General features: G+C 51.7%; 1 protein-coding gene across 2 annotated transcripts in view; it reads right to left on the bottom strand.

Annotated features, from left to right (window-relative positions):
• ARID5B (AT-rich interaction domain 5B) overlaps positions 1-8,465 on the bottom strand; it is a 115,117-nt gene extending 106,652 nt beyond the window's left edge. The window contains exons 1-2 of one of the 2 annotated variants that reach the window (XM_065638822.1): positions 8,422-8,465; positions 7,965-8,225 (exon numbers count right to left, since the gene is read on the bottom strand). In XM_065638822.1, coding sequence (XP_065494894.1) covers positions 7,965-8,225; positions 8,422-8,442 — 282 coding nt within the window. In that variant the 5' untranslated portion in view covers positions 8,443-8,465. Of the gene's footprint in view, positions 1-7,964; positions 8,256-8,421 lie in introns of those variants that run through there. The other variant, XM_065638821.1, reaches the window with a different exon arrangement.
• Between the last annotated feature and the right edge of the window lie 8,059 nt (positions 8,466-16,524).

Here is a 16,524-nt window from a genome sequence, read left to right as displayed (position 1 = left end):
CATATTTTACAACCCAGTACATTGCTGATGAAAACACATTCATCCATGGGAGCAAAAAATACAGTGCGACTCTTATGGACTGCATTCACCGAGGATAATAGAACTGCATATTTCACTTCGGCGTAAAGGCCTCTGTTATTGTGGCATTTTTTTACATCCCATATATTTTTTAACTTTTTCGCGATTTAGGTAAAAAGGACCTTCCTGTACCTTACGCAACAATGCAGTTCCTACCCCGGGAATCTGGTTCTCCACTCTAGATCCCTTGGAGGGGCAGAAGATTGTGTTGTGGAGGTGGAAAAAGGAAGAAGGGGGCTTATTTCCAATAAGCACCGCTCCTGTAGCAATGTATTTATCTGGGTGTTTGAGGAAAGTACCGTCACCCTTACTTGACAGTACAGTCAAACCAAAAAGCTCTGTTAGCAGAGTCTACAGTCCAGAGCTCTTCTCTGCCATACAGACACTACCAGGGCTTTGGGACAGCAGTGAAAACCAGGTCATCTCCATTCAGCCCTAACCCACTTGCCAAATGTCAGTGAGGAATCTGAAGCCAGATCTCCAGACTCACGTCCTACTAGCAGTACTTCACCCCAGCTTTGCTCCAGGGACCATATTCAGCCCCGAACGGGCAGAGAACATTTGTACAGGGCTGCTTTGCTCTCAGAGACTTTCTCCAGAGTAAGAAGGTCCCGTCTCCCTACCACCTGCTGTGGACTGCGGGCACATGTGGGGCTTCTTAAGACCGTGGGGTCACAGCCTAGCTAAAAACCTGTGGCTGTGCCATACCAAAGGTCTGGCTCTGGGAAGTGCCCTCTTCAGCCTCCTGACAAGGCACACGAAGGACTCTCATGCCATCCAGTCCCTTATTGCACGTTGCTCTTCCAGCACAACCTTTTTCAGCAGGTTGCAGACCTGAGGAGCCGGGGCACAGCTCTGTCAGGCAGGCACCGCTGCTCCTGTTCTGCATGTGGGACCACCGAGTGATGGGGACGCCTTACAAGAGGCTCCAGCGCCTGACACAGGCAGGGGCTGCTTTCTTTTCCCCTTTCCCTGCCCCGAGTGCCTATTTTGGTGCCATCTGCTCACGCATCCCTTAGCCCAGGACAGACAGATGTGTCCCAAAGGATGCCTGGAGCGGAACCGCCCGCGGGGCTCTGGGCCTGCAATGCTCCCTGGAGATGCCAGCGTGTGGGGACCATCGCTCCCCACCCATGAACGTACAGGGAGAGCCTTGAGAACGGAAACACGCACAGCCCGGGGATTTACCTGGCACATGGGAGAATTTTAAAGAGGCCAAGGCAGAACCTTTCATCTGTTAATCCTTCACTAATTACTTTAAAGGGCTATAATGATCTTGTTAAATTCAGGTGACAGGTATTTCCCAAGCCTAGGCACAGCCGCACGTAGCTGTCTGAAACTCGCACTGACGGAGAGCACTATGTCCCAACGTGTTCATCCCATCTGCTGGGGTCCAAAACCCAACAGACAAGACCAAGATAAAGGACACAGGTATGGTATGTCCTATGGTGAATACCATATCCTATGGTATTCACTTTCCCTGGTATCAGCAAGCAGCTTTTTCCACATGACCCAGTAGTTCCAAAGCGAGACAAGTGAAATGTCCTGGGGCAGGGCAGCACCGCGTTTCTGTAGGATGCTTTGTGGGATACTGGTACATCTGGGCCAGAAGTAGGGTGGAGACGGAGCACACAGACGACGGCTGTGAGCAGCCAGACTTGACATTTCTACTGCGTGCCTCCTCCTTCATTTCTGGGGTGGTTTGTTCTCCCTCCTCCCACTCCCAAGCAGAGGTTCAAATTGAATTTATATCTGTCATTGCAGATAGAAGTTCTGACCAAAGAGAAAATAGGCTTCAGTCAAAATGTTTTCCCGTCAGATAGCTCACAGATCCCGAAGAGCTGTTTTAGTTTAGGCAAGCTGACAAGCAATTCATTCCTAATTTTGCCTACTACAGTTACAGTATGAAAAGCTTTCCTCGTAGATTACATAATTATATTTTTCTTAACAAGGAGTACATTGCACTAGCAGGTTTAAATTATGCAAGCTTATTCTTTTGTCTTTTGTTATATTGTGTTCTATTGTGCTGGTAAAACAATATGTGCTTTAATTAGCAAATATCTGTAAATAATTTACTTGCTTTTCATACAGCAGAACAATGGAGCCAATTTTCACATACATCCACTGAGCATGTCTAGGGGGTTTCTTGCCAGAACCTTCCATTGTTCCGTATCTGTATCAATCTGCCCATCATTAGCAGCTAACGTTCAACAACTCAGGAAGACATTAAAGTTTTTGCCCCGGGACCAGCCCCAAGCCTCCCAAAGCGGAGGCTACGCTTTGCAAAGAAAGATTAAAATATCCAGAAAATGAAAACAAACTCTTTTATTATCTATAACCCTGGCACCTTCGCACAGAAACATGGACACTTGCCAAGCATTAAGGTCATTGGATTAATGCCATAAAATGCCGATGTTCATCTGACCTTCTGACTGCATTTTAGCTACAAAATAAAAAGCTCAACTTGATACGACACTATGAATCACGCAAACGTCTAGGCTCTGCAGGGTTAGCGCTGGGTGTGAACCCACACTGCACACACACTAACACACACACACACAAAGAAAAAAGCTCTTAAATCAAGAGTGGATGACTGTTCGGAGACTTAAGGCATTGTTATTTTGAATGCGAATGAAAGGGCCAGAACAAGCATTGCAAGAATATTTCAATTATGTATTTCCCAGAACTACATCTCTGAGCAACTAATGCAAATATTGCTCCCATAGCAATAGAACTTCTTCCCGAATAAAAGCATATAAGAGCTTGAATCAGAACATACTTTCTATATCATTCGCATATTGTTTGAATATTATTAAAAATGCAAAATCTATGTATGTGTTACTCTCCTGAGCAATACAGTAATTATGATTAAGGGACAAGCAGCACAAAAAGAGCCAATTTATCTTACTTGTGCTTAGGAATACTATTGTGTAACTAAGCAACTAAAGACAAAATATAGTCTAATTAATTCACTCCTATGCTTATTTAAAAGACACAATTAGAACATTTTTATTTTCCAGCCTGCACAGTATCTCAACATGCTTGAGGGTGTACCATGTGAGGCCTATTATTCTCCAAAGACAAGAGTTTAATGTTTAGTGCCACTGATCAAACTGGGGACAGCAACTCGGGAGAGCAGTGGGTGTATTTTACAGTCTGAATGCACTGGGAAGCCGGGGGGGGGGAAGGGGGTTAAAAAAAAAAAAAAAAGGGAATCTGTCTTAAGTGACTAGATATGCCAGATTGCTGGCTAATGGCTAGCAACATGTGGCTTCTGTGAGTAATATCATTGCCCTCTCTTTCCTTTGCCAGCATATGCTACTGGTGGCGAGAGAGATAAAAACATACAGAGTGGATATGCAATTACCAAAACCATGATATTTAATGACAAATGCCATTTCTCTTACACTGCTATTACAGTGTGCCTGATTTCCAAAGCTGAATTAATTTGAGCAAGTGTACATCGGAGATTGATGCTATTAGCATGATTTTTAAAGCACCCTTTAATAATCATAATCTGCATGTTTGAAACTTGTTGTCATTACCAGTGTTGACAGATACGAGCATAAGGCGCACACCGTGGAGACGTTCTCATTTCAAATCAGAATGTACAGATTCCTACGTCTCTCTCTCTCAAAAAAAATCTATTACTGTGCAAAGGGAGTAGCACATTTTTCAAGGTGGATGGCAATAAAGCACCAGCGGTGTAAGACGCCATGCTCGGGCCAGCCTGCTCTAGTTTTACATGCTGAGGTAGGACCTCCACACATGGAGAGCCCCTAGGAAACAGGTCAGGCTTCTGAGGTATGCTGTGAGCATCTGTCCCAAAATGAAGAGAGAACAAACCCGCTGCCTCCCTTAACTTTCTGGAAGAATCTCCTCTGCCATTATGAAAGACATACATTTATGGAGTGACTTTCCCCCCCTGCCTCAATTAGTCTGAAAATGCAAAATACTGCTAGGGAAACAATTACAGGAAACTAGCTGTCTCCTCTCCTCTGTATGAGCAACGCTTACTCATGTAAATTGCTTGCATGAGTAAGGATTATTTGCAAGGCGAAAAGCATTGCATCAGATCCCCAGTTCGGGAGAAGAGATGAAATCAACACGAGTTCGTAGTAAACTCAGCTGCTGCTGAATGAACCAAAGGCAGACAGATTCCCACCGACAGGCTGGCCTCGGTGGAGCCAGCATTCACTGTGACACAGGGCAGTGCAGGGAACGTCACACCATGCAAAATAAATCAGTTGCTTGTTTGGGTTTTTTTAGGAATTGTACGCATCACATCAAATACCATCCCTGGATTTAACAAGAACCGGCTTTGATATATATATATTTTAAGCCCAGTCTAATTAATGCCAACACCTTTAAGAACATGAAAATACAAGGCACTAACAAGCATTTTGCTCTAGAACTGCTTCTGCAAAGGTCAGTCAGGCCACAGCCCCATGCTGCCCCTTGGAGCAGAAGAGTAAATGAGCTGGAGGAGGATTCAGCCAGGACCCCATGGGCTGCAGGGCTCAGGGGCTGAGCCCATCTTGTGCCCCCTGAGCACTGCGGGTCCAGGGCACTGTACCAGGGGACCGACCGGCTGCCGGCACCTACTTCTCACAGACGGGCACTGGAAAAGCTGAGGGGCTGCTTCCCACATGTGCCCCATGAAACTGTTTCAAGTACAAGCGTGTGCTCTTACAGCTGGCCCCGAGCATCCTCCTCCAAACCCTGCACGAGGCACCTGCCACCACAGAGGTCTTCCCATCCTGTGCGGGAGGTGGCACGGGGGACCATGCCAGCCTAAAAGCAGCCACGAAAACCAGGTCAAGGTGGCAACTCCGTCCAGTAAAACAGATGCTTTCTCTGTTTCGGTGGTGACCCCTCGCCACCCAGGAACAGCAGCCAGCCACGTCTTCCCCACTGGAGGGAAGGGAAGAAGGCTGCTCCCACTCTCCCACCAGCACTGCACCTGCTGCAGCATTTGGGCATAACAGTGAGGTTGGGCAGCACAACTGCACCCCTGTGTTTTAAAAGCAGCAACAAAGTTTTCAGTGAAGTAGAGCAAAACTCTTCTAGCTCACCTAACAGTGTCCTCTAAGACAGCATCACTCTCACAAAAACATCTCTGCCGCTCCTGCACATCAAGACCACTGTTCCAAACCTGATGCCAGACCTGGCCCCACCTCTCCATCGCATGGGATGCAATAAACATCAGAAGCCAGGAGTGCTCATACCTGCGGCGTGCGACTGACCCCATCCCATGTTTGCCGTCCACTGAGATTGCGGTTAAGGGGATGCTGAGCCTTCGGCGGAGGGAGGGGACCCTCAGTGGAATCACACCTGGGCTTGAACCCTTCGCTGGGTCTGGGCCGCGGCGTATGGAAACATCCAGTTTTAGCAGCCATCAGGGTTATATTTAAGTCTGGATGATGAATTCAGCTAGCTATAAAAAGACTTATATTTACACTTATCACTGATTAGCTCAAACATTTGGCAATCAGATAAAATACGCCATCAGAAATTTCTGAGTAACAGAAGCAATACATACCTCCTCACTTCTCCTCCCCCCTCGCAGCCACTAGCTGAATATTGTCATAGTGTCAATGCTGCTATTACACAAAACAGGCAGCGAGCTGCTCCTATTAATCATGCTGCTAGCGCGGGTAGCTGCTAGCGACTATACCTAAATCTCCGGTGGGCTCGATCACTAGCCTGCGATTCAACCACTCGCTCCCATCACCAACAATTTTATTGACAGCTGGCACTCCGGCACCCTTTGTGCCGGACACCGCGGATTTGCAATACACACTGAAGCACCAACTCACTTCATCCCCGCTCCCTGAATGAAAGACAAGGTATTTTACCCCCTCAGCAGTCCCACACCACTCTAGGGACAGATAGCCATGTCATTTACGTAAGGAACTGCGACCGCGGGGCAGCTGGGTGAAACAGCCACCCCTGCGCGCCCATGAAGCCGGTTACCCCCAGTCAGCGCTTCACAAAGCGCCAGCCAGCACCGAGCCTTTTGTCTCTCGGCTGCCTGCGCATCCCCGAGCACAATTCAAATTGTTCCAAACTATTAAAAATCAATAATAAAAAAATCATTCCGATGTCTATAAACAAGTTAATGGAGTAAGTGAAAACAAAGTACATTTCTTAATGGGAGTGTTATGTTGCCCTCTCTAGGCCCTGGCTCTCAGTGCCGGTTTCTGTAGGCTCCCTGCCAGAGAAGTATCACTCAGAGCTGTTGCTGTTGCTGCTGCTGCTACTCTGCTAATGAATGACTAACTTAGGCCAGAGGGGAAATGACATCACCGGGGTGTAAAACACAACTGCATTAGGAAACTTTTTACCTGCTTTACATTTGTCATAATTATTCTGCACAATACAACCAGCATTTGCATAATTTCAAGGCGTGCCATTATCTTAATTGAAAATTGTTTTCATATGGTTGAATAATGCAGAATGACATCAGTTAAAGCTCCAATGAAATGCACAAGTATAATCACACGGCTAATTACTAGCGGTGTTTGCATGTAAAAATAAATAAAATTGTGCATATTATTAGTAAGGTACATGCAGCTGAGAACTCTAGTACCGGAGCAGCGTTTTACTCGTAATGGTAGGATTAATTTTCTCTGATGTTCCTACCACAGTAACATGAGCTGATCATTAAGGCGTATTAAAATGATTTGTGTCCCTTTCCCCACCCCCCTTCCCTTCCAAATATCTTTCATTTTACACACACACACAAGACACACACAGGCACAGTTTTAAATAGTCACCACGGGCAATTTCAGAGCATCCATTGCTCACTGTCATCTCCCTGATTCTTCGGAAAAGGCTCCCTTATCTCAGTGGCACGCACAGAAAATTAAAGTGAAGAGGTGGCAGCGAGCGAAGGCGGCTCTGAAACGCGTTTTGACTGCGTACGTATGTATATGGGTACACGGCTACATCGGCACCTATAGCCACGCGTGCCTCTGAAAACAGCTCCTGCGGACAGCCGCCCCTCCTTGTACCTATATCCCCACCCCGGTATCTCCAACAGAAGTTCCCCCAAAACATCTCGTCTCCCCCCGCCCGGTTTCCAGCCCCTCTCGGGGACCCTCCCCATCCCCGCAGCCCTTTCTGGGTACCTCATCCTTCCCCCTCCCCAGATCACGGACCGTGCCGAAGCAATAAATTTGAAAAGCAAATAACGGGAGGGAGCGGGGATGGGGGCGGGGGAAGCGGCCCGGCGCGGGGAGCGGGGGCGCAACCTGCGCGGCCCCATCCCGGGCGGCGCGGGGCGGGCGCGGAGCCGCCGCGGGGCTGCGCGGCCGCCGGCGGGGGGTGCCGGCGCGCAGCGTGTTTGCGCCGGCCGCGCGGCGGCTCCGAAATACGCCCAGGCATATCTGCAAGTTATTTGAATGTATTATTCCCGTACCTGTCATTTATCACTTTATTCAACACGTCCCTGCCAGCTCAATAGCTTTTGATCTCCCTCAGCCTCCATTTCGTAATTTCCGCCCTCCTAAACATATCGAATACTACAAAAAAGCCCCGAACAATATCGAAATCTCCCCCCAACATTTTTTCCCCTCTTTTCTGTTTGTTTTGGGTTTTTTGTTTGTTAACGAAGCCGGAGAAGGGCAGGGCGAGCCCCGCACGCACTCCGCTGCCCGCCGGGCCGGGGGCGCCCCGCACCCTGACCCCCCCCCGCCAGCTCCCGCCCGCACAAGTTCCCGGGCAGCGCGCACCGGAGCGTCCCGACGGCGCGGCCCCTCCGCGCTGCCCCGCCACGCACCGCGGGGAGGGGGACGCGGGTGGGGGGTGCGGGGGGGTAGCCGAGCCCGGGCATGCAGGTGGGGACGGGCGCGAGGGGGGGGGGCCGGCGCTGCGTTTACCACCTCGCCATGGTCACTGGTCCTGCCCTGGGGGGTGTCCTCGGGGAGAAAATAAAGTTTGGCGCTGGAGAGAAGTTGCCGGCTGGTGCGCTCCTCCCAGAGCAGCTGCAGCTCCGCGATGCAGGCGGGCTCCTCCGCGCGGCACCGCACGAAGAAGAAGTCGCCGAGGGAGAGGACCCGCGCCCGGCCGCCGCCGCGGCGCTGGAAGCGGAACGCCCTGTAGAAGACGTAGGGGCCGTGCGAGCCGCACGGGGCGCCGACCCACTGCGGGGAACAACAACACGGCAGCGGCATCAGCGCCGGCTCCGCGCCGCGCCGCGCAGCGCCGCGCAGGAGGAGGGAGGGCGGGCGGAGGGAGGGAAGGAGGGCAGGGCGGGAGGGCGGTGGGGAGGGGAGGGGGCGCGCAGAGGCGCGGAGGCTCCGCGGCGGCGGGGCGGGGCGGCGTGGGGCGGCGCGGTACCTGCAGTGCGCTGCGCTCCATCGCGGCTCCGGCGTGATTGAACTCAACATTCTCCCAAACTTGTTGGCGTGAATGGAGCCCGGCAGGTCCTGGCAGGGCAAAGCCGGCCCCGCCGCCCGCCGCCCCCCGCCGCCGCCGCCCCCGCGCAGCCCCGCCGCCGCCACCGGCCCCCGCCCCGCAGCGCACGGCGACTCCCCCCCCCGCCGCCCGCCCCCCGCTCCGCCGCCCCGCCGGCGCCCCGCCGCGCCCCGCCGCCGCCGCCGCCCGATGCCGGCCGGCCCCCAGACGCCCGCCCCGGCCCGCTAAAAATGCCGCGGGGCGGCGGCGAGTCCCCGGGGGGCGGCGTGGGGGCGGCGGGCCGGCGACGAGGGCCCTCGCGGCGCCCGGCGATTTTTGGGGGGCCGAAAGGGCGTGCGGGCGCGCTGCGGATCTGACAGGACCTGCCTGTATATGTCTAATATAAAGACCATTTCCTGCGGCGCGAGGGGCGCTGCTCGTCCCCGCGCGCGCCCGGCGGGGCTGCCGCGTTCCCACCGCCGGGCCCTGCGGAGCGGAGCGGGGAGCGGGGGCTGCCCGGCCGCCCCCTCCCTCCCTCCCGGCAGGCCCGGCCGGGCGCCCTGGCGGCCCTTGGAGGGCGGGCGGCTCGTCCTTAATTTATTTATCGTTTTTCTCCGGGAAAGGAAGAAAGTGGGTTATCGATTATATAAACACATCAATATTCATGCGCCGCTGCGCTGCGCGGAGAGACGCGGCTCGGCGAGAAAAAACAACGAAACCGGGGAGGGGGCGCGGGGAGGCGCGTCCCGCGGTGGCGGCGATGGGAGCGCTACCTCCGCGCCCGCGGAGCGCGCAGCGGGACGTGCCGACACTGCTGATCCGCCGGACGCTGCCGGAGCCGCTGCCGCGGAGAGGCGCGGGCAGGGCGGCTACGCGCCCTGCGGACCAGGGAGGCCTCTCACCTGCGCCCCGCCCGACACCCCCACGGCGGTACACGCGTCGGGGACAGCCTCCGCGACCCCGCGCTAACGCGGGCAGCTTTGGGCGCCGCCGCGGAGCCGCAGCGAGGGAGGGGGGTGAGCTCCGCGGGGCAAGGGGCCGCGTCGGAGGGCCTCTCCCGGCACCGCACCCGCGCAAGGGCCGCCCGCAGCGCCGGGCGCGGAAAGTTTCTATCGGGGCCCCATGAGCCGCAGCCCCGCAGGTAGATGTTGCTGCGGCCGGCGGCGGAGCGCGGCCCTCCGCTCCCGCGGAGCCCCCACCCACCCCCGGGCAGTGACGGGCCGGTCACTTCGGTGGGGTTCTGTCCCTTCCACCCTCATTCCTAGGTGCTGCCTCGCTGCGCGCCAGCGCACCCAACTGCAGCTCCGTGGGGCGGGGGTGAGAGGTGAGGAGCGGCTCCGCGGAGTCCTGTCCCCCTCCCCCCTGCCGTTCCCCAATAGTGGCACTTTCTCCCCCTTTTTTGGTTTATTCGCCCTAAGCCTCCTCCGCGTACACACGTTTGAAGCCGCCCCAGCGGGGCAGGTCCGGCCCTGCCGCCGCGAAACGGCAGGGGACGGAAATAAATAAATAAACAAGCAAATAAATAACGATCCTTAATAATGACGACAGCGGTGACGTCAGCGCTGCGTGCATCACGACACAGCGCGGCGCGGGGGGCAGCAACAAGTGCGGGCGGCGGCGCGGCGGCCGGGGCGACCCCTGGGGGCCGAAACGCGGGGCCGCCGTCCCGGCCCCGGTACACGGCGCTTTGGGGGTGCACCGAGTATGGAAACGCGCGTTCCACGTCGCAAAAACAGACTCCTGTGTTGTGCATAAGGAGCAAAATGGCTCTGATGGAGTGCAACGTGCCCACAGCCATGGTGTGGCTGGGCACTTCACTGGGTCACCCCACCGTCAGCCGCAGGGAATGCTATTTTTTTGGTGACAGGGAAGAAGGAGCAACCCCTGTGTGAGGCGCAGGTGAGGGCTCGCTTGGGCCCAGGCAGAAGGCGCAGGGTGGACACAAGATTTTGGGCAGTGCTCGCAGTGGTGCGGTCTGGGTGGGGGCTTCATCCTGACACCCTCAGCACTTGCCTGGGGCTGGGCGGGTGCTCTGGGGCCCCCTGAGGTGTCGGGTGCTTCTCCAGGGGGAGGCCACATTTCTTCTGGATCCTCTGGAGGAAATGCCAAATTCTTTGTTCGAGTTTGTAAAAGGTTTAATCTTTCCTGCTCTACATCCTCCTCAGATGCCCCGAGCGCCTGTACAACCTGTGGCCCCACAGCCTCTCAGCTCGTCCTGCAGCGAAGTGGAAGAAAGATATCTTCAGTGCCAGGGAAGGAGAATTTGCTTCAGGTGATTGGCGTGCCAGAGATGAAGGCGCTGGAGCTCAGGCTGTGGGAAAGTGGATATGCTCTCCTAGGGCTTCAGAAAGCAGGTGCAGGCAGGGCAGGGGCAAAACCAGAACAGCTTGGGAGGGTTGTGCAAAACAGCTCTTTTGGCCTCTGAAATCTGGTGCTTTGTGCTCAGGGAGCTCAGCCACCCAGGGGAGGATGTTTTGCTGGGGCTGCGTAGGTATGGGAGGTGATGCAAGGGAGACCCACAGCTCAGCACATCCCTGCAGAACGGGGAGTGGTGCTCCATTTCACCCCCGGTGAACTCCCGGCTGGAGTAACCCGCATTTCTTCAGAAATTCACCTTTGTTTCCACTGACCTTGGCATGTTTAATCAGGGTTATATTCTCATACAGATAAAACAATCCTCAAATGATTGTTACAATATATTGGGCACAAGCAGGTTTTTATTTGTTTATTCATTTTCTTTATCTCAGGCAGGTAGGGCTGCTCCTTTCCCACAATATATAATCAAGCAGCAAGAAGAGAACTTCCCGTCTCTGTGCCTGAATCCCTCTGCTTCTGCCCCAGCAGCCGGGGCCCGGGCACCATCGGCAGCCTCGGTGCTGGCCCTGAGCTCCTGCCCACTACACAGAGGATCACTCACAGCTTTGATAGTTGCAGAGCCCCATCCTTCCCACCACCCACAATCCTGCCCCTCAGGAAGCGGAGCATCCCTCCAAACCATGGTGTTAGAGCTGCTATCAAGAAGGTGGTGAGGCTGGATAAACACACAAGGACACGTTTTGGTCCTTTCAGCAGAGACTGCTTATCTGTGCAGCACGCTGGGAGGCAGGGGTTATGCACAGTGACCCAAGCCACCATTCCATGCATTGAGCTCCAGCTCACCTCCACATTCTGGGGGAGCTCAACTCCAAAGTCCATATGTGAGATGATGTCTGTGAGGGTTACATCTAAAGCCAGAATTCAGATGGTGAGACGATCTGAAGTTCACTTCTAGACCCAGATCTGTAATGTCTCTAAGGTCCCCTGAGTAGGTAGGTTTCTTCTTACTGAACTTTCATTATCTGAAGTTTGTTTTTCAGTGTGAGCTGGTGGCCCAGCTTCATGCCGTAGACACTAGCAAAAGGCAATTACTGAGGGTCAGTCACCACTCAGAGGGGACACTTGGTCTCCTACAGGTATAGATTTGCTTCACCCAAGGCAAAGGTGCATGGAGCCATCAGAAGAGGACAAGATGCATGTGGTCATCCACCCACTGTCCCACAGGTCCCTTCCCTGCCACCTCCCAGTGTCCACGGGGTAGGGGAGGGACCCCAGCAACAGCAAAAGGGGGGGTTCACCCTCCATCCCCATGGCTCCAGCCCCCAGACCATGGTGTCTCTTCAGCCAGTGCTGATGGTTGGTAGGACCATCGGCATCCTGCTTACATTTCTAATTTTGATGGTGTTTTGAATGGGATAGCAACGGAGGCAGTGGCAGTGCACAAGAATACACGTTCTCAGCAGCAAGGGTATGCATGTTCATCATTGCTCTGACAGCAATTGTGTAGGAGCCTTCTCCCACCCCCCCCCCAACTCTTTATACTTCAAAATAATAATAATAAAAAATATACAGCTTGTTTATAGTAGAAATTGAAATTCCACATATAAGTTGGATTTTGTCCTGCAGGCACTGGATAAGTCTCTTCGTACGAATATTTTGTAACTTTCTCTGGCCAAAAGAAATGTGCAAAATGTTGTAATGTTCCTGTGCTTTCCTTTGGACATTCCAGGCTTTTGCTTAAGCCTCTCATAAAAGGCTATTTTCAGTGGAGAGAGGGGGGAAAAAAAAAAAAGAAGCCTACAGTATGCCGAGTCAATAAAGTAATGCAAAACCATAAAACACAGCAATGATAACAACAGAAGATCTGTAGATTACAAAGGAAATAAGATGGGGATCAGACAGAGCAGTAGCTGGAAATGAACGCATAAAAGCCAAAATAAGGCTGCTCCTAAGAAACAGCCAGAATTGAACCGAAAAGCATGTGAAGCGTTAATTTATTAAATAGCTTTATTTTCATGCCTTACAATTAAAAATAGTTGTGGTCAGGCATGCTGGGAGACAGGAAGCAATTGGAGTCTTCGAGCCTGGTTTTATGCTTGGAAGGAAACCCAGCCTGACCCAGTCAGTGAGCTGGGCTGTGCCGGCGCAGGGGCTGGCAAGCCAGCCTGGCTTTGGGGTGCCGGAGTTCACTTGCTCATTTGCTACTCCAAGCTTTTCTCTTCCAGGCTTTCAAGGCACAGAGAAGTTTTACGGAGAGCACGCAGGGTGGGAAATGGAGCCATGAGAGCGATACCAGCCCCTGCTGGGCACCTGGGGTGGGATGCAAAGCCCTTCCAAATTGCCAGGAGGCCCCGTGTTCACTTCAGCAGATTTTGGGACCAGTCTCTCACTTCGGGAGCCCTTTAGATCTGATGTTTGAATCACCAGATTGAAACTAAGAATACCAGGAGTCATAGCGTTTATCTTCCCTCCCAAAAATCCACCAGCCCAAATCAGTGACTTAACCAAGCATAAAACTCCACGTGAGATCAGCTTTCAAATCCCAGCCGTTAATTCACAAGTGCATTTGGAATTATTTTTATTTACTGTGCATTTCTTTTTATCGTCCTGCATCATGTTTTTAAGCTCCCCTGTAGGACTGCTAGCAGCTCACCGGGAACAAGCACCCCACTGCCCCAGGGCTCCCGGACCAGGCTGGTTAAGAGAAATAATCATCACCGAGTATTGAGAGATTTAACAGTAAAAAGTGACTGTGGTGGGATGGATCACCTGCAAATGCAGAAACTAGGAGGGCGCCCGGATGGTTGCAGAGCGTTATGAGCCCAATAACAAGGGGTGCAGCCATGGGATGGGAAGAGCTGGTGGTTCAGCAGCCCCAAAAATATTTGTTCAGCTCTCCTGGTAACAGTGAGCTGAGGCGGCTGCTACCTGCTGCCTGGAGAGCTGGTTTCATGTAGCGGCACAGGGTGATGGGTCTGCTAAAACAGAACCCACGAAGTTTCTGCCTGATCGCTTGCTAACCAAGATACACTTTTCAGATGCTGTTAATTGAGTCTGATGAATTTTGCTCCAGTGGGACCTATTACGGGCAAAAATACAAGTGACATCAGAGCCATAACTCATAAAAATCAAGTCCCTGAATTACATCTGAGAGTAATATGAAAATGCAAGTGGGATTTCAAATGGTATCAAATAACTTTCTGTCATACCTTATTAATACCACAGAGCTAATAGAAACAGCTATATTATCATCCTAATGTCATTATACATATATAATACACAGGCACGCATACACACAAACAGTGTGTGTAATTATAACAACATTATTTTGTTCACATAGCCTGAAAAATGTGATTAGATGGTGGCTCTGAAATGGCAATATTCAATCAGGTGTGACTGGTATATTGGCTCAGAGCACAGACTTCTACTTACGTAAAATTATGCCTTGTTACGCGTGGTGGTAGCGCGGACAGCTGCGAAAGAAAGAGGGAGCTGAGGCCATAGAGATCATTTCATCTGGATTCAGAAGGGCTGAATTGTCATTTCAAAGCTGGAACACCGTCACTGTCCAGTGTGCTATCCCTGGCTTTCCCTTCTTGCCTATATCACTTCACAAAACATGCTAATTTAGCTGCTAAAAATAGCTTCCTTCTCACAAAATCCCAAATAAAATCTCTCCACTGGAAATGATCTTAAATATGACCCAAAGTATTTCTTTTCATCATAAAGCTCGGAAGGGAATGTTGCCTGGTAGGGCTTTCGATGGGCTTCAGTTTCCAAACGGTGCACAGGAAACACGCACACCAGCCATCTCGCATCCAGCTCCTGTCAAATAATTTAGCTCAACTGTTTTTAGTGAAAATATACATATGTATATATATCCCTGTGTGATGGGGATAGCTGGAGCTGGAAATATAGTCATAAGAATGCCAGGCCATATTTACCCAAGTCAGTGGTCAAAGCAAGTTGCTATTCTCGGTTTGCCAGATTTAAATCGGTTTAAGTAAACAAGCTGGCCTCTTTCCACTTAACAGGTCTCAGCCATCATAGCTTTTTTTCTGAGAAAGTGGTTTTTTTTAACATAAATTTGGTGGGCCCCAGAAGAGGGTAAGCAGCTATCTCGGAGGGAACAGCTGGTACTGCCAGGGAACAAGCCATGGAGGGCAAGGTGGGTTTCCCAGGCAAAGGATGAACCAGCCAAACTGAAAATTTGCTTTTTTTCTGCCCTGCCCTCACTTGAAAGCAGGGGATTTCACCTCCTCATTGCCTCTCAATACCTTGCCTGGGTCTTAGTGCTTATGGCAACTCTTGCTCTTCTGGTTTGGGATTGAGTTTTTCCATTTTTCCCAGTTCGGTTTGTGCAAGGACATTTGACCGCTTGGTTATCAGAATCTTTTTTTACCAGCACTGGGATGAGACACAGTGGCACAGAGAAAGGGCTCCTGCAGTCCCGCGAGTACCTCCCGTGCTTGCAGCTGGAGGACACGGGGCTGGTGTGCCACCGCCAGGACCTCCCTCTTCCCTTTGCGTATAAATTTTTCCCTGTAAGCTCTAGCAGACACTTCTACAGATTTATTCCCATGTCTTCATCCTTTATCTGAGCTACAAATGCAACAAAACCGATGAGTCAATCGTCCAACACAGTTTAGCAAAGTTTGACCTTTGGCTAAGCTGCCTTCAAGCCATTCCTACCTAAGTACATACTTGAGGCAGCTCAGCAAACACTTTGCTGGGGGCTGCCCCACGACTTGCAAATCCTGAATTTTGCCTGAAAAAGGCTTTTGGCATCTGGCGCCAAGTGGCGGTAGAGGAGAAACAAAGCAAAATAGCTGCTGGTACCTCAGCTCCTCGGCCTGAAAGCCGGTTCTTGCCTCGCAGGACAACCGGCTCAAAGAGCAAGCGCTCCTCTGTCCCAGGGCTGTGCTCCCTGGTGCTGGCGTCGGTGGGACACGGACATTTCTGCACCTCCTGCTGCACCAGCCTTGCGGTCAGGCTGAAATAACTGCAGATTATAAACACAGGAGTTGGCTGGTAAACATTGGAGAGGATGCAGAAGTCATTCCTCCTCCTCTCAATTCAGGTGCACACATCAAACTAAAACACTAGAAGGGAAAAGGAATTGATCTGGAAGTCCAGCTCTGCCAAACACACAGGGTTATCCAGCCGCTGTTTCCAGGGAACACAAATATCTGCTATACCAGAGAGTCTTTCTTCTCCTTTCCAACTCCTTTCCTTACCCAAGTGAGCACTGGACACCTTTCTGAAGTACAAGAATCTCTGAGGTCTAACCCACCGTGGATCCAAGCCTCTGGGGATGGTAGAGCTGGTGTTTCCTTTGTTTATTTATTTATTTAAAATCCTCTTGAGAAACAGATGCTTTGGCTCATCTTCATTATACCTAGCCTGATTTATTTTAATTGCTCTGGGTATCCGGATACTACGATTGCATAATCTCATGCACATGCCTTTAAAAGGAAACCTTGGCTGCAACGCTGGGAAGGCAATGTTAGATACGGGAAAAAGTACTATGCAAAGTCTCGTTTATTTTGGAAATCACTGGAAAGAGTTCTACTGAAAATTTGCAGCAAAACATATGCCACATTTGAATAATGATTTTGAGAAGTGGTGTACCTGGCTTTGCAATAAAAAGGGCTCTGAAAATTACAGTTCTTCAAAAAGATCTCGCTCGCAACCTCTCAATTTCAGTGAAATCGGAGGGCAGTTTGGTCC

Source organism: Caloenas nicobarica, chromosome 7 (genome assembly GCF_036013445.1).
Source record: "Caloenas nicobarica isolate bCalNic1 chromosome 7, bCalNic1.hap1, whole genome shotgun sequence".
Lineage (NCBI taxonomy): Eukaryota > Metazoa > Chordata > Aves > Columbiformes > Columbidae > Caloenas > Caloenas nicobarica.
This window is presented reverse-complemented; position numbering and strand designations above follow the sequence as displayed.